Raw genomic sequence first — 21,833 nt, 5'->3', positions numbered from 1 at the left:
ACTGTGGGCAAGATCAACTTAAGCAAGGGGGAATTCCTCACTTTTCGTCTCCACCGTTGGATTGTGTGCACCTACGGCCCGGGAATGTGTTTTAAGACTATGATCTCAATGGATTTCAGGTGGTTTCCAGTGGAAGTGATACTATGTGTGTGTGTAGGTAGAAATTGCCTTTAACCCGAATTAGTCTGCGGATGATGATTATGAATTGAGAGAGAGGGGGGGGGGGGGGGGGGGGGGTACCCAACACAGACAGGAAACATAAAATGTAAACAAACTTTTTAATAATCTCCATGGAAACAACAGCGGGGGGAAAACTAAAACAAAAATATAATAACATTTACAACGAGCATTGTGGTCTGGTCTTAAAATAAATATCACACCACTGATGTGTTAATTGTCTTTATACCTTAACATTTCCCAATTCCAACCAATGAAATGATCAAGCTGTGTTTGGCACCAAGCTATAGCTATCCAAAATACAGATTAAGGAACTTTTATTTTATTCTAGAAAAATAGGCTATCCAAAGATATTCTGTAAAAAGGAGTTAAAAACCATACACATTGTTCGAGAAAAAAAAAAGAAAAAAAAAGAAATACAAAACAATACTACATGGGGCAGAAGGGGGGGGGGGCTACCATTCTCTCAGCAGTAGTCATAACAACTTGTCATTTTAGCACAGAACCAGATGATGGCACAATTTGATACCAGTAGAAAATAGCCATATACACAGCTGCACACATGCATTTTGGACAATAAAAATGAACTCTATGAGAGCCAGTTCCTAAGGCATACAGCAGCTTGAATCTTCAGCTTGACTGTATAAAATTATATATATAATAATACAAATAATAAATGAATAGGCCTACCAGTTGCACAGACATGAATTACCCACATAAGCCCTATACTTTGTTGTATTCATATAGCAAAGAAATAGCTGATGTACAAGCTCATAATGTGTGGGCTTGTAGATATGCTATTTCTCTATTTTTGGAAACGTGTTTTAAAAGAAATTCACAAAATGTATATTTGAACATTTGCCTAAAATAGGGAAGCCAGGGTTAATGTGGTTTATAATCCTGATCCTATTCTGAAAACTATCCTTCAGTGAAAGTCTGCCCTCAACACCAGCTTTTAGGTAAATAGCTACTGTCAGCGTTATCTGCATCTCTTCAACATTTACGGTATTCATTTCTGCTTTGTCCTCCTGTAGAAGATTTAAATGAGTGACTGCAGAATGAGTCCTAGCTTGTAACCTACCTCTAACCAAACGTTTATCATTACCCCAATCTCTTCTCAAAGCATTTCAAGATACAATCATTCATAAAAAATAAGAACATAATCAACATTAACTTGAAATCAAATGTCCATTGCTGTTTTCTCTCGAACATGCTGCACCTAACCTTAATGTATTTCTTCCTCATGCTTCCTCACATCCTGACATTTTCCTGACTAAACATCTTCAGGTTACCTGTCTAAGATTAGACCTTTCTAAGAATAGCTGTCCAAAAGATCATCTTTGCTGTATTGGCTAGAGTCAACCAAAACGATCTCATCCAATACAGGCCCTTTGGCTCTGATACAGTACATCTTACTGTCAGAGTGCAAGTAACTGTCTGACATATAAGATTTTAATTTGGAACTCAGAAAAAAAAAAACTCAAATCTAAACTTTCAAATAATTAATCTGATCAACGACTATGCCATGCGAAAGGGTAACACTAAATTGTGTTACTACCAAAACATAAATAAACATGTTCATGATCATGATTATTAATCCAAATAAATCTGTGGTATATTTTATGAAGGAAAACATTCTCACCAGTGTATATCAGATGTCACTACACTAACCTTGTTCAAATTTCACTTCAGGAAACGTGTGTTGTGTGGATGATAATACATTTCAATCAATACGGTCTTTGCAACACAATCTAAATCCTAACCCAATACTCTGCTATTTATTTTACTGTATCACATCCGTTTACAAGATCTCTTAAGTCCTTTCCCACTCCTTAGCTTTTGCTGTGCTTTATGCCATTAATCGGAAAGGTCACATCCAGAACTTGACAGCTTTACCATGAATGGAAACGTATAGACTAGTGTTGTGCTCATACTGTAGCACACCATGCACCTATACTGTAGAATGACAAATGCACCCAGACTGAGCAAAGAAAGGCCACATAATTGTAGGTAGAGTACAACATACAATTAATACGACTAGCTCAAGCAAGTGTGTAATGTTGATGTTGCCATTTTTTAAAAGGACACACAGGCCAATTTAAGGAATTACAGTATGTATACTGTAGTAGTTACAAGAGGGAGATGATGTTCAAAGTTTACCATTTTCCGTATCACTAGTGTAAACTGTAAGCACTGTATGGAATGACATTTAACAGTTAGCAATCCTAGCATTTGTCCAACAGAGTAGCCTACAGTGAATCCCAGTTCTTGCTCATAGTTCCCTGCCAAATATCAAAAGGATGAATTGAAAAGCATTGGGAAACTATCTCCAGGCAGAAAAGCAAGTTCTCAACGATGGAATGAAGAGGATGTCTGCTGATAGGGTTGGAACTTTGAAAGTGGTTAACTCTAATCATGTGCTGCATAGTTTGAACAGCCTAGGTCAGTCTGAAGCAATGGACAAATTATAGAAATGAGCCAAGAAATAAATAAGATGAAAAAGTTTAAACACTAGCATTTTCCTTCCACTAATAAACTGTCAATATAAATAAGATGGTTGATTACACAATCGCTATACAGTTCATAATTTAATCTGACATCCTAAATACAGGTTGACAACACAAAACTTCAACCAATATACGCATGCAAAACAAGACACTAAAAAGATATTACATGAAAGATAAATAAACTGTATTCTAGATCCAGCAAATAGGGTTAAAACGCATTTAAGACAATGATTTCTTTCTTCCTCTTAAGTAAACTATAATCCTCATTAAGTCTTCATATAATTTCTAAAAACATTCAGCCAAATACTTAAATAAAGTTAGTAGTGGGCAATTTCAAAAGCCAGTTCGTCATTTAAGTCGCCGGCTACCAACACTGGCTACTAAGAACATCTTAACAATTTCTCAAATCGAAACCATTCTTTTTGCACTGCAGTCACTCATGCAGGCACAACATAAGATTTCTGGCATCACAGGTCCTCAACCTCCTCATTGTTATCTTTGCTTTGATTAGTGATAGCATACTGTAGGCTATATGAGTATGCCAAATCTGCATTTTAACATGCAGTTAGCATGAAATACTTCATTCAGTGTGAGAGTTGGGGAAGGCATTTGTAAATACATTCATACTATCAGAAATATTTAATTATGTTCGACCAGTGAAGAGGAAAATTTGTCATTCTATTGACAAATAGCATGCATGATGTACAAAATGGCTTTGTAGTTTTTTGTATTCCTTCCTTGTAAAAACTAGGTTTGTTTTTCCTGGCCAATGAGTGTAAAATAACTGAACAAAGAAAAGCTAAATGACGCCCGAATCAAATTAAAAAAAAAAACAATGAAAGAAATATTTAAATGAAAACCCTGTATTCTTGCTTCAAACGTTAACAATATGTGAACAAAATAATCATGAAGGCAACAATTTATTCACATTGTAATGGAGGCATTGGCTCATTAATGACTATGAATTCCAATATGAACAGTATATCTCAAAATAAATAAATAGAAGTGTTGGCATCTTATTGACAATAATGAGAAATTAACCATTAGACCATTGTTATACATTACTGCTGTCATGTTTAAACTATTAAAATGTTCATGTCTTCTCATGAGAAGAGCTTTAAATAATAATTCTACTGCCGTCAATATTAAATAGCATTCATACATAAATATCTCAGTTAAACTTTCTAGCACAGCAAAATCTAACAAAATATAGCAAAATATTATAATAAATCAAGTATTGTGATTAGAACAGAATATTGTAAATACAGCAAAATATATATGGTGGCAAAAGTCATGTGTGATATATGATTGGAGCTACTTTGGCTTCTGTCAACAGGTGCCTGCAGTAGTTCGGAAAGCTGCACTATCAACCCGGCTTTGTTAAACAGAGGCTGCAACAAAGTGCAACATAAATGATCTGCAAGCTGTATCCAGATTGAGACTGCAACAGTAACCCATAGCTACATACAGTAGACATACAAAGAGGTTTCCTTGATGTGGCTGTTAATGCACAGCATTCAAGAATATACTTCAATGATTCAATCATAATGGCCCTTGCGTTGTGTTTCTGAATAGTCCCTCATATCCTTCCCTAAGATGGCTAGCACGGCTTAAAGAATGATTTACCGTTGGGACGTGTAGGACTTAGGTCAAATGACTACTTGAAATCTATTCAGAAGTACTCTTCTGTGATTGACTGAGTCTGATGGCACCAAGTGAATTGTCCCTCCAACAAAAACAGATACACATGTCAGTCAAATCCGGGCAAAACAGAGCAATTGCTAAACACTAATGAGGAGGTTCACGGCATTCACGTTGGTTGATGGCATTTCCGAGCTATTTTACCAAACGTTGCATATTTTGGTGCAAACCTCCGAGCAACAGCTATTTCATATCACACATTATTGCACACAATATGTCAAGCCAAAGGTAGGCATTGTGCTGTACTTACTGATTCACATGAGATTGCATAGTATCACATCATATTCTACAGAGGGAGAGTGCTACTATCCTTGTACAGTACAAACCGCTAACTTGAAGGGACAGTGGGTATTTCCACACTTGAATGGCCTTTGGAGGTTACATTTAAGATGTTACTCGGTCAGAGAAAAGATCATCCTCAAAGGCATTGCAAAGATTTTACACAATGTTTAGAGTATACTGTACTGTACAGTATATCTGACACTAAACAATGGAGACAATGCTGTAGCTCATTTGTTACTAGACAAGTTGTTACCATATGATCCATTACCTATACAGCTACTCTATTACTTGGCTGGAACACATCGTTCTGAAACTACTCATTGCAGTGTCTTAAGCTCAATTTAGACTTGCATCTCACGGCACCATTGCTTACTGAAAATAACAGATGTTTTTACAAAGCGAGTAAAAATGAGGTATTATAAATGTCCAGGAGGCCAAGGCACCTAAAAGGGTACAACGTTGTTATTTTGGTAAACATTTTAGCATCTAAAAGTCCTCTCTCTCTCTGTGTGTGTGTGTGTGTGTGTGTGTGTGTGTGTGTGTGTGTGTGTGTGTGTGTGTGTGTGTGTGTGTGTGTGAGATGTGTGTGTGTAAACATCCTGTCTAGTAGTGTCAAGTAGTATGTCATCAATGTGCTATCTTTCCTCTGTGTGTTAAGCATGTGCAGCAGTTGTATCTGGCTTGACCGTAATGTAACCTTCTTCTGATCAGTGTTTGGATCTAATGTATTGCGCCTCTTGTGCAGATCCAAATAAAATAATTCAAATACCACTTTAGCGTATCAAAGGAAAGCACTATGATATACCTGTAGTTGTCCAGTTCACTCACACTCTTTCTAAAAGTGACAGTTATGATGTAAAGTAAACCATCTCAACTTTGGAATATTTAGCTTTAAAACTTAAACGTTAAAACTGCATGCTGTATGTACTGTGTGCTATGGCATACAGTACTACAAAAACCAACATTTGAACCAGATGAGGTGTATAATGCTTTCATAATCCTTGGATGTAAGTTTATCCGACCGGTTGTTAACAGGATACGTAAACCAACTCAGGAAAAACAAACAGAATAATTAAGTGTGCCAAATAAAACCATGCTCCTGCTGTGTGTGCCAACGCACTGAATGTGGAACCAGTAAGCAAACTGAGCTGACAAATACAAAAATAAACTGTAATCAAGCATTTTAAAGATCATAGTTCATGCAAGCAGGGTCAAGTCAAACAGATTCTTCCATTCATTCATTACAAAAAAATTAGTTTGGTTCCAAAATGACAGGTGTGCCATTTGAAGAATTTACTCTTACAAAAATGATTGCTGTCATTAGCGTAATACTGACTATGGAATTTGCTTGCGTGAGCAGCAATATAATGAGCTATACACTACTGACACAAAATGTTGAGCATGTAATCATCTGTCATTTCCAAAATAATCAGCAACTAACGTCAATTCATGTTTCAGAAACAAACCAAAAAAATAAAATAGAGTCTGAACTGTAACTGGCATTGTCTAAATCTGCAACTGACAAGTGCTATGACCCACATACAGAGACAGGTAGATACAACATATATTGATAAACTGATAGACTGAGATAGAGGCACTCTCAGAGAACGAGAGAGACCACCCATATCACCTCGCATTCCTTCCTAGGCAGCCCCCCCCATTGGCCCTTCTGCCCGGGTACTACGTCAGTCAGTAAAAGAGTAAGGCAGCTGTCGGCTTCCATCAGCTAAAAGTGCATCTCCGAACATATCCAATCCACCACCAGTACCACAGACACACACACGCACACACACACACACATGAACATGCACGCACTCACACACACACACACAGACGTGTAGACGCAGACTAATGTGCACCTTACGAGTTGACGTAGATGCCATGACATTGGCACACATACACAAATATTATGTACTTTCCATCCCTTTGTTTTCTCCTTCCAGCCTCCCTCCTTCCTACCCACCCACCCAACTCCACACACACCTATGCTTTCTTTTCTTCTTCCTCTTTTTTTTTTAAGCTTGCCTCTTCCCACGACTTGCTTGCTTCAGCTTTCACAGCCCTCTGGAGTGGAGTCACAAATCATGGCCCGTCCAATCAGACTCGACCTCAGGCACCGAAAGTCAATCAGTCAGTCCATGCGCGGGGGAGGACTGGTGGTCTCATCTTTCTCTCTCTCTCTCTCTCTCTCTCTCTCTCTCCCTCTCTCTGCTTTCTTTTTCCTCTGTCACCCCCACCCCCCTCCCCCGTATGTGTTTTCCTCCTCTTCTTACCCCTCGTCCTCCTCCTCCTGTCTATTTTCAGTCCTCCATTTTTTGCCTGTGTCTGCCATTCTGACCGGCGCCATATTTAAAGGCCCCAGTGGTTGACGTAACTGCTAAGAGTTCGGGGCCTAGGCTGCTAGCTTGGATGAGTCCACTGCAGAGAGAAGAGACAGGAGCACAATTATATTTAGCAAATGTTAGGCAAGGTCTAACGATTGAAAATCTGTAACGGAATTAATGGGAATTAACGCGAATCAAATGGAAATATAATCATTATCAGAATATTGGGACCATCATATTTACCTATGCTGCTCAATGCCCATGCTCAAATATGTCAAATTGTTGTGAAGCTTATCTTTGAAGTGATATTTAGCATCACACTACTTACCATTTACTAGATAACTGAAATGTCAAGTAAAATATAATTCAACATAGTAATGTAATGAAATCAATATGAATGCACTGTGCGTGCAGAGGCCAGGGTGGTACTTTTACTGAATTCCTGTTAAATGCTAGCCTGGCTCCAGCCCTGAATCGCTACCCACACCCATTCAAAAATAAAAATGTATATGGTCTGAATAATGAAGTGAAACGACATGAAAATTCAGATTGCGTGTCAGGCTAGTTAAATGCTGGATGCTGGGAAATTATTTGCACAATGTACATACGGAACACTGTATGTACAGAGCATTGCATTTCCATTAATTTGGATTTCCTTACATATACTGTACGTGTATTTTGTATAAGCAAGCACACAACGCATCACTTGTAGTCGGCTAATCCAACAATGTGTATTCAACTAGCATTGACCTTTAGCAATAGTCAATGCTAGTCGAATATAAATTCATAAATCGATAAAATGATAATGAAACATTGAAATAGAAGTGAGACGATTATAGCTGACACATGCTATTATTTTAACTTTCAAACCACAAGAACGTTAGCATATGGCATCGTTACTCATACTGGATCAACGTTTGGGCCAGTAATCACTAATCAGTGAGAAGAGAAATGTACTAAATCAGAAATGACTGTAAAAGTCACTGTGTAAAAGTTTTATTTACATTATTTAAAGGTCACAACATCATAAAGACATCATGGATGTCCCTCTTATTATTATTACCAGTAAGACGCCTGAGGGCGACTAAAGCCGGCTGCCGGGTGCGGCTGCACTAATAACTTTGGGGCAGACTCGTCTAGAGGTATCAGTCAAAAGGGAGATATCGAAGAGGAAGGATGGATGGGGAACATATGCAATGTCAGAACAGGTTCTGGAGATCTAAGTGTTTGAGGTCAGATGTAGAGTTGCTGGCCAATAGTGATGACACCAGGGAACTAAAACTAAAAGGGTCTCCACATCTCCATCCCTGATGATGTCACATGATGTCACGAGACCTTGGCACCATATACAGTGTGCGACCTTTGGTCGCAATTATTATAATTATTATTATAATTATTAAAATACAAATGCATCTGTCTGCTTTTCACTACTGAAGAAAAAAAGACCCTTACCTTCATTCAGATTAGGTCAGGTGAGAAAATGGACAAAAATGATTGCTAGTCCAACATTCAGCAGCATGACAAGAGCCACCAGGATAGAGTTGGGACCCTGGAAGTAGGAGAATAGTTTAACATGATTAGGATTTTTCTTAGATTAGTGTGGATAATGCATACCGGTACATAGCCTACAGTAATGTCATCGTGGTCTCCCCAAGAAGCTTTCCAACTTACAAGACAATTTATCCCTCTGTCTGTACTTTTTAAATGACTTAATAGTATTGTTGTCTACATGTACCTGGTGAGCCATCAGCACTTTCATTAAAAATTACATTTGGATAGTCCGAGCTGCTGCGAGTGCAAAACATGACCGTCCTACAGTATAAGGGCCTATTTTAGTTCGGGTAAACACTGAGGATTTTGCTGTGCAGGCACTTGTGGTCAACATATAACACACTGGTAATGTTCCCACATTGACTATATAAAAATATGGTTGAGATGACACTCACTGACTCCTCCACCACAATATCGTTGGTGGTCATTTCCATGCTGGCTTTCTTGGTTTCCGCAAGGCTCTTTGGTTTGTGTGAATCTTGTTTTTTCAACGGCGCTTTGGCGCTCTCTTTAACCGGAGCCGGTGAAGGCGCCGGCACACGGGGCGGTGCAGGCGACGCGCTCGGCGCCAGGAGCTTCGCGGATGGCGGTAAGCGAGCGAGGCACGACGGGTGGAAGTCCTCCTCCACGCCGCTTGGCTCATCCGGCGGTGGTTGCTTGACAGTAGCAGTGTTGACATAGTAGCTGTGGGAGCTGTGGGAGTGAATTTGCCCATTGCTGGGGACACTACTGTTTGTTCTGGCGGCAGGGGCGGCTGGTTTGAGAGCTGGAGGAAGCTCTGGTTTTCGCCCTTCCTGTTTGAGAGACAGCTTCGATGGCACCCTGGGTAGGCCTGCAACATAGAGCAAAAATAAGGACAGAGGGTGAGGAGAGAAGGAAATTGAGAAAAGACGAAAGGACATATATAAACAACATAAAAAACAAATGTAAAAGAATAATTCTAATAATAATTTATTTTTAGCAGAAAAATATTGCCCAACTGATTTGTCAGGCTGTGTAAAGTGGGCAAAGAGACAAAGATTGTTTGTTGCTGATTAATTGATGTTTTTGTCATCAGGTCAATGACATTTAGGATCACTTTAAGAGTAGTTTTTCATTCCCCTCAGCAGATCATTTGACAGCAGACATCCCAGTTGAAGCCTACCTGCACTGTGGTTCTGGGCAGCAGGGGCCGCAGAGGGCTTAGGGGCCACAACAGCAGGAGGTTCCTCGACAATGATTTCCTTCTTGGCAGGGGGAGGTGATGAAGTGGGGGTCTGAGCTGGAGATGAGTCGGGTGTCGTGCCCTTGCGATAGAAATGGGGGCTCCCCGACGGAGATTTATCCTTCTCCACGGGAACCTCCTGCACCTCCAATGGCTCATTGTATTTCTGTCGTATGTAGTCGGGGCCTGGAATAACATGGAAGTACAGGCTTTCTCAAAGAAAATGTTTAGCTGGTGGCATTGTCATATATTGTCATGCACTGATGCTGTGCCCGTGTCAATCAGTATACACAACTTTGTGTGTGCGTGCAGTGATCAACCCCTCAGAGGGCCGTGGAGCTACACCAAATCAAAGGGCCCGCTGCTTGCGCGCGTAACACAATCAAGAGTGACACTTTTTGCCAGTGAATGAACGCGTGTGCGACTGTGCGTTCAGCGCACCGTCAGCACTATCGCCGCTGCTCCCACAGAGTTATATATAAGGCTGCTTATCAGACCGGATCTGCTATTTTCGAGTCTCCTCCCGCCGAGTGGTTGAGAAACTGTTGGACGACCAAAAACACTAGCAGGGGTTCCTGTGTTGCATTACATTGAAATCGGTGACCTATGAATACGGTTTCGACAGAAGCAACAGCTGTACCCGCCGGCTACATTGATTCTGAGACCATTAAGCCAGCTGGCCAAAAGTACGTTTATAACCCTGATAGTACACACGTTTACCATTCTTCCATCCATTCTTAGGTCATACTGTCATTACTGTCATACGGTCATTTAAGGCTAACTTTAATGTGATTAAACCTAACCCGTCCATAATACCTGATATCATGTTTGTCTACCTGTCACTTTTAGCCTGAACCATAATTCAAGGTTTTATCCACTGTCAGTTAGTTCATGGTTAGGATGCCGGTATCGGCCTCCATGATTTCACAGTGGAGGCATTTGCCCGACCTCGCTGAGCTTTCAAAGTGGCCCCTCGGCCCTCCCTCAGTTTATGAAACCTGTAAAAGGCTTCCAGGCATTCACTGCATGCTCTGGGTCACTGATGAGGCCCCGCAGCAGTGCTATCCTACCACCGGACACCAGAACTATAAGACCCCGCCAACATCACTGATATACCCCACAGTGCAGGGTTTCAACCCTCTTCATATCAAGGCCCATTATTTATTCTGCATTTGAGCCACGGACCACCATTTGATGAGATTTAGCCTTGCAGACCCAAAATTAAAGAATATGTCCACATTTCCATACTGTATTGATGTTTGTACCATAGGAGAGATATCAAACGTTGATCAAAATACCAATTCTTCTCCATTCTCTAATTGTGTAGACTTCTTGTAAATTAACTTAAGTAATACAGATGTTTAATAATTGAACTCTTGAGAGTGTAAAATGAAACCAAATGGACCCGTAAAGCAAAAAGAAACGTGGGTTGAGGAGGCTTTCAGTTCACAAATCACCAGAACTCAGAACTCACCAAAATCCGAACTTGGCTTACCGATAACAAACTCTCATTGCATCTTGGTAAAACAGAATCCATTCTTTTTGGGTCCAACCATTCCCTTAGTAGGGTAAATGTAATGATTTTAAGGTCAGAGTCGACGACATAGTAATCTCTTGCAAAGAAGAGGTTACATATCTAGGCTGTATCCTTGACAATAAACTGACAGGTGAAAGCATGGCAACAAGGGCAATCACAAGAGTAAATCAAATGACAAGATACTTGGGCAGAATTTCCTCTTTTGTTAACAAAAGGGCCCTCAAGACTTTAGCAGGAGCCCTTTTACTGCCCATTTTTTACTATGCTTGCACATCCTGGTTCTCTAACATCTCAATGGCACAGAAGACTAAGCTCCAAACATCATAAAACAAACTAACTCGACTTCTTCTAGGCCTGGGGCCCATGACCCACTTTTGTGCAGCGCATTTTGATAGCATAGGCTGGCTCCGGGTAGAAGATAGAGTCAAGCAATTGAAAATGGGTCTGACATGCAAAATTGTAAATACCGGTACAACTCATGCCTTCAATACCCATTAACTTGAATAATTACCTCAAAAAAGTGAGCAACATCCGCAGCCACAATATTAGAGGGAGCGTTAACAATGATCTGGTGCCACCCACTTTTAAAACAAATACTGTATGTGTAAATTCCTCTTCCACAACACTGCCACTCAAGTGTGGAATGCCCTGACCCCTTCCCCCAAAACAAGCAGATCACTGGCTTCCTTTAAAACAGGCCTGAAATTTCACCTGTCAGCAGGTCAAAGGGGGAGGAGGTGATGACCCCTACCTCTTTATCCCCCCTCCGACTTTCTTCTGCTCCAACCTGTATATAGATTCCATATTTTTGTGCATAGGACCCGAATGGTAACAAGACCGCAAGGTCTTTCTTCGGTGGCCCGGGTCACATGTTGGGCTCACTCCACTGTAGGGCCTGCTGGACAAATTTGGCTCTCCACAATGCAGAGTTCGTTTTGAGAAAATGTCTTTCCAAGATAACTTGACAAAACTCTTTATTAAACGTATGACGTAACGTAAATGTAATTTGTCAATTTGATCAATAAAATCTCAATTGCCATGTAAAAACAAATTGTAGGCCTATTTCAAAATGCTGTTTTAGGACACATTAAGGTTCATGTTAAAAACATTAAGATTATACTGATAGCATCCTTAGGATTACCATAAAGTCTGTGGAGTGAAGGCAGATTCCTTTCTGAAGGATTTGGCCCCATCTCCTTGACGTTGACTGGAGTCTCTATGCTATATATAGTGTATACTCTATACTCCCCCCGACCCCTTTCCCCCCTCTGAAGCAGCCAGCAGTCAAAAAGCAACCATCTACAATCTACAACAACAACTGATCTACAAGCTCACAAGACACTAGGGTTCCAAGTAGCCTTGGTCCCAGCTTTTCTCTTCTGCCTGGTCACGAGTCTCACGAGTGCCTATAGCCTAGCCAGAAGCGGGGCCTGGCCAGCGTTTGAACTTCCCCTGGAAGTTGTCACGTTTCCGCTTCCGCCAAATTCCAGCACTTCCGCTGAGGCACTCAACAGTGTAGGTCTTGCCCAGTGTGCGTTCCATGTGAGTAATTGTCACGTATTACAACAGTATTTGCCCAGAGCAAAGCTATATTCCACCACTTCCAACCCGGGTTTATGTGGAGCTACTGTACCAGGCAACATGCCAGGACCTCCATTGGAGCTCACACAGATCTGGTTGCAGTGGCTCTTGCTGAGATATCTATTTTGTATTACAGTGAAGTGACCTTTAACATCTCAGCCTCTTGTTTTGGTAAAGTTCTATTTACGCTATATATTTAGCCAGTGGCAGTTTTCTTTATATAGGCTATTTCAGGGCTATTCAACTGGCGGCCCAAGGCCCCCCTAGTGGCCCTTGGAATAATAAAAAATAATAAAAAAATATAAAGAGAGAAAGTTACACGTTTGATGTGTGCGATATATAAAGTCCAGATTATCATGACAGTAATCCTACATTATATTCTATCATATTCAAGGTATTTTGGAGAGAAATTAGACAGACTCCTGCAGTGTGTGTGTGTGTGTGTGTGTGTGTGTGTGTGTGTGTGTGTGTTTTCAGCTAGTGCTCGTTGACGCTCGTTCTGTCAAATAGGTCTATTCTAAGGTATAACATATACTTGTATAGACATATATCACCCTGTGCTCATACTGTGCACAAATGGATTAGCCTACATAATGTATTCTTACTATTCTATGCATGTACTGTATATGTTGTATGTACAGCATGCGTGTGTACATGCATGTACAGTAAGTGTACAGCAGAGATGTGCAGATGTGCTGATGTCGCCTGCCTGAATCTGCATGTACAAATAAGAAAGCTAGCTCAACAAGATAGCAGAAGAAAATGGGGAGATTATACAAAATGGAAAGAGTGGTCTACATATGGCATGTGTTACGTACCTGGCTGGTGGAAGCTTGGGGAGAGCTCCCTGGACACGGCTCTGGCGATGTCTGAGTCCTGACTAGCAGACCCGGCTGCCTGGTCTGCAGCATCCCCTTTGACACGAGCATGGGCCGTCCTGTGAAAGACACGCGCACACACACACGTCATGTCATGTCATGTCCAACAGTGGCTGCCATTTATCTAACTGCAGGTGTTATAGACTAAGAGACAACACAGCCATGAGACAGTATTTGTTTGGAAATGTATAGCAGAGTGGAAGCAGAAACTAAAAAGGTTTGTTATGTGCAATTTGTGCCAACATTAACCATTTCCTAAATGCAAATCCTGTCCAGCCCAGTTTATTTATTTACAAATGCATTTTTTACCTTTTTATGTCCTCTCCCGACAGAGAGAAGTAAGTGCAACTATTAACACCTGGGGTTCAAACCGAGATCTTCTATGTGGGAATTAACCCAAATATCTACCGCTCATTCTGAAGGGAATCCTTCCATTGCCAGGGGATATATTGGACTTATTAGCTTCTTCAGGCACCAGCATGTGTCCTACCAAACACCAGGGTTAAAGATTCGCAATGGAAAAGTAGGGAGGGAAAAAAACCTGACAGTGGGATACAGTGTGTGATGTAGACAGGTAGACAGACAGACAGACAGACAGACAGACAGACAGACAGACAGACAGACAGACAGACAGACAGACAGACAGACAGACAGACAGACAGACAGACAGACAGACAGACAGACAGACAGACAGACAGACAGACAGACAGACAGACAGACAGACAGACAGACAGACAGACAGACAGACAGACAGACAGACAGAAATGTAAGCAAACAACAAGTGAACGAGCTGTGTGTGGGTCACAGACAGACAGGCAATGGACCTTTTTGTTCACTAATCAATGCCAGTTGTGAAAGGAGTTTAATATGACAATGAGCTGCCGGAACTACATTGTCCTCTATAATTGAACAGGCCACCATCTACAGAAACACCTCCAACAGATGGACTGAAGAGCTGAATCATTGAGAGAAACAGGAAATGTGCTGCTTTACACCAAATTAAATGTAGTTCATGTAGTAATCTTCTCTGCAGACTCTCAGATTTGTGTCTGTGTATATTTGTCGGATCTTGCAACGCCAATTTATTTGTGCACGCTGACAGTAGGTCAAGGATAACAAATAACCAAATTATGTTTCTAACTTTCTATGTTATGACAACTATGTTATTTCATATTTGTTTGTGAATGAATGGTACGGGACATAATGTCTGTGAAGCTACAGCGTAGAGTGGAACAAGTCCACACACTCAGTGACCAACAAGTTAACAACAAACAAACAGACAAAAACACAGAGTTAACTATGATGTGCACGTGCACGCCTGTGCATGCACTCTTTCATGCAGCCCGCAACACAGACATAGAGACAATGAGGCACCAATGTGTGCACATGTGCATGGATCAGACAGTGGCGTAATGGGAGATGTTAACATGACAACATATTGCATGAGCATGCACACAAGTGACACGACAGCAGACACAAAGAGAGGGACAGAGGGACAAAGACACATTTTCCTATAGTGAGTTTGTTGAACTGCTATTTTCAGTGTCCAACACAGTATAAATTTACCTTGCTAGCTTTTTTGGCTACAAAAGAGAACTTTTGTCCCCAATTAAAGCAATCCACAGACAGACGATATGTATGACGCTATTATGCTTAAATCAATTCGTTTTTCATGAAGGTCAGTCAATTCGTCTTGGTCTGGTGGAATTAAAACTACATTTCTAAGAACCGGCAGCCAATTTTCTGCTATGCCTATGCATGTATCTTTACTAATCAGCCTACATTTACTGTGCTGCATGCATTATTAGCTGCGCATATATTGTGTGTGGTCAGTGGCAGTGCATAGAAATAGAACATAATAACATTGTCATATACTAATAGATCAGTGGTTCTCAAACGTTTTTGTTTCCCCTGAATTACACTGTTATGTCATACGGTATGTAAATATGTTTCAATTACGACCGATTGAAAATAACTTCATACTTGACATTTAATCACTTGAACCCCAGCATCACTATTCTGGGGGGAACATTCACCAATAATAGCAGATATACAAGCTCTCAACACTTCATGTTGTGATGTGTTGAGAGCTTGCAGATCTCCTATAAGGAGGTTTGGTGGTCCTACTAAGTATAGCAGGTTTAATTGGTTAAACTGAGGTGATATTGATAAATTCCAAATATTATCAAAGTATTCTGCGGCACCCCTGGACTCCACGCGTCACCTACCTCAAAATTGCACTTAAGTACAGTGCTTGAGTAAATGTACATGTAAATGAGCATGGAATCCTCTTTGCATTTGAGTAACTGGCCACGCCCCCCTCCTACTAGTAGTAGGGGATAAAGTACAGTTTAAGACAATGACAGTCACCGATCGCGGTAAAACACGCTGGTTGCCATGTCGAACGTTGCGAAGTTCGCTTAGCCGACTCAGCCCTGTGCGCGTTGCGACCCGATATGGACAAAATAGTAAATCATGTTCTGGCAAGAGAGTTTAATGCCCCGACTGCCACTCAAAGTGGCTACTGGCCAATCACAGCGCGTCCTTACTCAAACGCGAAGACGATTCCAAGCTCGCTACTTAGTTACTTTCCACCATTGCTGAACAGGACACCAGCCTGTACGAGTTGCTAATGCAGCGACAAAGCACGCCATTGCTTGCCAGGCTGGCTTTCCTCCACAGACACAGTTAATTAGATAGATTGCCCCTTATTGATCCCACAGGGGAAATGCAGCTGTGTGTTCAATTGTTTTTGTTGGAACGCCCAGCCAAGCCGGTGGCACAGGGGACTCAAGTCCCAGTCTCCATGGTGGTGGGCAGCCAGGTACGTTACACTCATGAGACACCTGGATGTTTCTCACAACAGGATCTGTATTTCATTTTCATATCCTGGACATTATATGGTTGTAGTTCATTTGTTGCCGTTTAGGAATAGCGTGATTAGCGTGATTTTTTTTGGATTGATTGATTGAAGTATTTATTAACAGTTTGCAGAATTACAGTACATTTCAAGCACAACTCTCACAAAACTGTTAACTGTGGACGACACCATAAAGCATTACACTCGTTTACAATAGGGTCCACCATTTTCAATTCATCATAACATTTAGGGATGTACAGATATAGATAGATAGAAGCCTGTCACAGATTCTGGCAACAAACAAACACTGCCATTTATATCTCTCTCTTAAGTGATAATCCAAACATGATGTACCACTGATTCCCAAATGGTGTGCCGAGAGACTAGTCCAGGATTGCCTTGGGATACTGTGTCAACCACACATTATTACTGCAATATACAGTGTACTATACAAAAGTACTTTTATTTACTACACTATCAGTATTTGTGTGCACTCATTTCCGAATAAGTTTTTACCACTTTTCAAGCTGGTGTGACTATTTTGGCAAATATTGCTTATAGGTGTTAAACAAAAAAGTTTGAAAACTACAGGCTTAAATGAGCAACCAACAGCGGCAACAATAGAAACCAAAAGACTTGAGACTGGACCACTGGCTTCTATGATTTAACCAGAGACATTGCAGTACCAGACCAAGCACCCAACTGAAGCAGTGTGTGTGTATGTGCGTGACAGTATTCCTGACAGCTGTTGATAAGCATAAGCCTCCTTCTGACTGGCCTTATTTAGGCAGACCCCACTTCTCAAACACACACACACACACACACACACACACACACACACACATGCGTTCCGTGCACAGTCATACGCATGCATAAACATACACGCCTCCACGTATACACACACACCCAGACACACTCAGACAAATAGTGCTGCTGTGGCAAGCCAACATAGTCACACGCATGCATGCATTCACAGACAGATGGACATTCACACACATGTACTCTAGCTATAGGACCTGCACACTCTCTCCCTCTCCCTCTCTCTCTCTCTCTCTGTGTCTCTGTCTCTCTCTCTTTCTGCCCCTCCACCCCTCCCCACCCCTCCCAGATGATGGGGAAAGTGACGCAAGCTGAAACCGTTCCACACGTTCCTAAGCTCTTACCAACACTTGTCAACTATGGACACACCGCAACCTTCAAAGACTCGCCCGACTCTCTGGGATGGATTAGTGTGCCTGTGTGTGCGCATGCACGCATGCATGTGTGCATGTGTGTGTGTGTGTGTTATGCCTGTAAAAGATAACTGAGAGACTGTTCTGTACACAGTCAAATCCTCAGTGTTCATTTACACATGGACAGGTCTATTTGGTGGCATATGTACACTCTCAGTAACAAATAACAAATGGATAATACAGAGAATTTTACTTCACTCATAGACTGTGAAGTGAAACGAAGTGTGTGTGTGTGTGTGTGTGTGTGTGTGTCACAGTGTGTGTGTGCGTGCGGTGCGTGCAGTGCGTGCGTGCATGCATGTGGAGAACGCGTCATTTACTTGATCCATGATTTATGTCTGCTGTCTCTGACAAGTATGTCAACTATACTGTATGTAACAATATATGCACTTTGAATTGTAACTATGGCTGTTCTCCTATTGTCTCGTTTTACTGGACTTAGGCAGTGTTTATGTCCTTTGTACAAGGCATCCTTGTACTGTTTATGTGGACATAAATAAACATTTCAAATGTGTGAGTTCTCTTTTTTCTAGCTCCCTAATGCTTTTGAAGTTTGAACTAGAACACACTTCAACACAGTACAAGTGATGTAAGCTGACACAAGTTTCATACATATCCCCACAACGTACACCAGATCATACAGGGTAGTGGTGAGAAACGTTGAAGATGGAGAGGGCCACTATTGCCCCACACTCACTGCAGAGGTCCACATTGCATATACTGTCGTATCTCAAATAGCAGATCTACAAGCACAAAGCTTGAAGATCTGCTATTTTTTATATATTTGAATTGAAATCCTTTTTTTTTATTGTAATCCTGAAAAGTAACATTTCTGTGTGTTCAAGCCGGATCTGTCCGATAACATTGGCTTTCAAAGTTGGCAGGATTGGCCCATTTTGAACAAAAAGCCTCAAATCATGAACGCAGCGTGCAATTTACGTTATATCTTTCACAGACTTTCCTACTAGGCTGAGGAATATATCCCACCCTTTTCACATTGGCCTGTTATAGCGCCACCAGGAGGCCACAACCTGACCTGCCCTGGTGGAGACCTGTGCACCGAGGGGCACTTTATTTAGTTCAGCTACTAATATAGACTGAAAGAATGAAAGCGGGTCATGTTTGCATGTTTGGAATTGCAGCTGAAATCAGTAATATATCAATATTCGGATATTAACCTGAGGGCCACATTAAGTGTAGGTGGGGGCCAAATGTGGCCACGGGGCGCCACATGTGGCCCCCGGGCGCCACATGTGGCCACCGGGCACCAGTTGCCCATGCATGCACCAGATCATACAGGTCATAGATGGATGTATTACCTTGATGTGGCGATCTCCACTTTGGTTTTGGCGATGGCCGCGGCCCTGATGGCTCCCTCCACGGCGCGGTCCACCTTCTGCTTGGTCTTGGTGTTCCTCAGTGGAATGAGGTGCTTCTTGATGCCTCGGGCCAGCACGTTGTTCTTGTACTTCCCTTCCTCCTTGCTGCCGTCGGGGAAGACGGTGCAGCCGTAGCCGTGGCGCTTGTTGTTCAGCCACTCACCCTCGTACTTCATGCCGTTGGAGCGCTCCGAGACGCCGAAGCCGCAGCGCTTGTCGTTCTTCCACTCGCCCATGTACGACTCCGTGGTGGTGGCGTCCACGTTGTCCTCCAGGGGCAGGAAGTCGTCGCCGCCGTCGAAGCTGATGGTGGAGTTGGCATCGCTGCTGCTGATGCGGCTCATGGCGTCGCTGCGCACCGAGCTGCGCTTGCTCGAGATGGACGAGCGCGAGTCCGACTTGCGCAGCCGCTGGAGGCTGCCGAAGAGCGAGCCACGGCGGAAGAGGCCCTTCTTCTGCGAGCCCTCGCCCTCCGAGTGGAAGTTGAGCACGAAGCCGCCGCGCGTGCCAGCCGGCGTGTCGGAGGACAGGGAGTCCTGGAGCGCGGTGCTGTTGCTCTGCTCGCTGCGGAGGGAGGCGAGGGAGGTGCGGAGGGGGGAGCGGATGACGGTCGCCATGCCATACGGGACGCTCTGACGTACGCCATAACCATGACGCATCCCACCGGTCCACTGGCCCTGATATGTACCTGCACCAGGACACAAGTTAGGCAATGAGTTGAATGGAGGAATAATGTGTAAGAATACATCAAGTAGCAGTGTAGCAGCCTATGGTAGAACAGACAGGGGCCAGAGAAGGCCAGGGCAGAACCACATGGCAGGAGGGGAGGGAGGACACTATGTGTTGTTGTCTATCATTGAAGGCTGGCAACTTCTTCTTGACAGGCAACGTTTGAGGATGAAAACCTTTTATTTTTTTCCCCTTATAAATACAAATAAAAGCGGTCCCAACCTTCCACCTGATTGAATAACCAAAAGAAAGGGAGTGAATTAATGAATGAATGAATCAGATACAGAAGCTAGAGAGCAAAGAGGTAAGAGTGCTGACCTGTACCCACTACCCCAATAGACTAAAATGTATACCCCCTCCCCCAACACACACACACACACACACACACACACACACACACACACACACACACACACACACACACACACACACACACACACACACACACACACACACACACACACACACACACACACACACACACACACACACACACACACACACACACACACACACACACACACACACACACACACACCAGAGCAGCTTAACACCACACATTTGCACTGATATTATGGCATGTCTTATATTGTCTGCATATGCTGTGAATCTTTGTATCTTTGCATCTGCCCACGTGAACTTCAGCAACAAAAATCAGTATTGAGACGTCAGGCATGGCCATATATGGATTGTGAGGCCATATGGACGTATTTGTGCTATGCACAGGCAGGTAACTGGAACTTTTTTCTAGAGAAGATAATTTAATCAGTTAGCAGAAGAATATATAGGCTTTTGGCCTAATATTCCTAATTTCCAGTGAATGCAATAAGCAGTTTTTCCCTCAACATTCATTCATGGTGATCTGTTTCCCTACACAGCCAAGACAATGGAAAATCGATGAAAATGAAAATACATCTGGTTAAATTTTGCAACTGAAACTGGAGCTACCCCTGTGCTATATAACTATTATTATTATTATTATTATTACTGAACTCCGTGACAGTCACATTGTCTGTGATTGATGATGATACACAATCCTCTTTCAAACCTGATAGAATCATGAGCACATGCAGGCACAGGCTTGGAAAGATGGTACAATGCCAGTGGTGGAGAAAGTACTACTCACATGTTTGAAGTAGCAATACTGCAATGTAGAAATAAAAGTCTGGAATTCAAAATAGACTTGAGCAAAAGTCCAAAAGTATTTCTATAAAAATATACTTAAAGAACCAAAAGTAGTACTCATTATTATACAGAATATCCCATTTCATTGGTTTTTCAAATGTGTGAAATGTACAGTATATAGGGCTGAAGTGTAGGTTTGTATAAATAATCACTTGCATCATTTCAGCGAATTGTAGTTTATGCCATCTATGTGGAATTAAAGATCCAGCTGATGATGTCAGTAAAAGGGCAATATTCAACTATCATATTACCTCATCCAATTTAAATGTAATGAATTAGTCTAACTTTTCTTGTGACCACCGCACTCTGACCCGTTCAAATCACATTATAGAAATAAAGGTAATGGGTCGCACACACCAAGACTGCGTTTTAGTTTGTATTCTTGCTATCCAGCCTTCTTCAGTGATGAAGGCTGGAGCCGAAACGTCTGTCATTGATCCATTACGCAAGAATAAAAACTAAAGCACAGTCTTGGTGTGTGCGACCCATTAACTTTATTTCTTGGTGTGTGCGACCCATTACCTTTATTTCTATAATGAATTAGTCTAAGACAGAGTGGCTGTGTGTAGAATATGTACTCTTTACATAATTAACCAATGGCCTTTTCAGCAGATTCAGCTTTGACCCTAGAACACTTCTATCCATCAATCATCCATGCGGTGAATGGTGCATTACAGTTCCACTTCCTTCCTCCAAAGCACTTATC

The 21,833-nt window shown here is 42.0% G+C and overlaps 1 protein-coding gene across 1 annotated transcript in view; it reads right to left on the bottom strand.

The window, feature by feature from the left end:
• Nucleotides 1-264: 264 nt before the first annotated feature.
• The window catches only part of jph1b (junctophilin 1b), a 28,556-nt gene continuing 6,987 nt past the window's right edge, over nucleotides 265-21,833 (bottom strand). The window contains exons 2-7 of the mRNA XM_083782290.1: nucleotides 19,154-19,901; nucleotides 13,683-13,801; nucleotides 9,687-9,932; nucleotides 8,938-9,374; nucleotides 8,444-8,540; nucleotides 265-7,085 (exon numbers count right to left, since the gene is read on the bottom strand). Of these exons, the coding sequence (XP_083638416.1) occupies nucleotides 8,460-8,540; nucleotides 8,938-9,374; nucleotides 9,687-9,932; nucleotides 13,683-13,801; nucleotides 19,154-19,901 (1,631 nt within the window). The 3' untranslated portion in view covers nucleotides 265-7,085; nucleotides 8,444-8,459. The remainder of the gene's footprint in view (nucleotides 7,086-8,443; nucleotides 8,541-8,937; nucleotides 9,375-9,686; nucleotides 9,933-13,682; nucleotides 13,802-19,153; nucleotides 19,902-21,833) is intronic.

Source organism: Protomyctophum parallelum (genome assembly GCF_964188405.1).
Source record: "Protomyctophum parallelum genome assembly, chromosome: 14".
Classification (NCBI taxonomy): Eukaryota; Metazoa; Chordata; class Actinopteri; order Myctophiformes; family Myctophidae; genus Protomyctophum; species Protomyctophum parallelum.
Note: the sequence above shows the minus strand (reverse complement) of the source record. Positions and strands in the feature narration are given on the sequence as shown.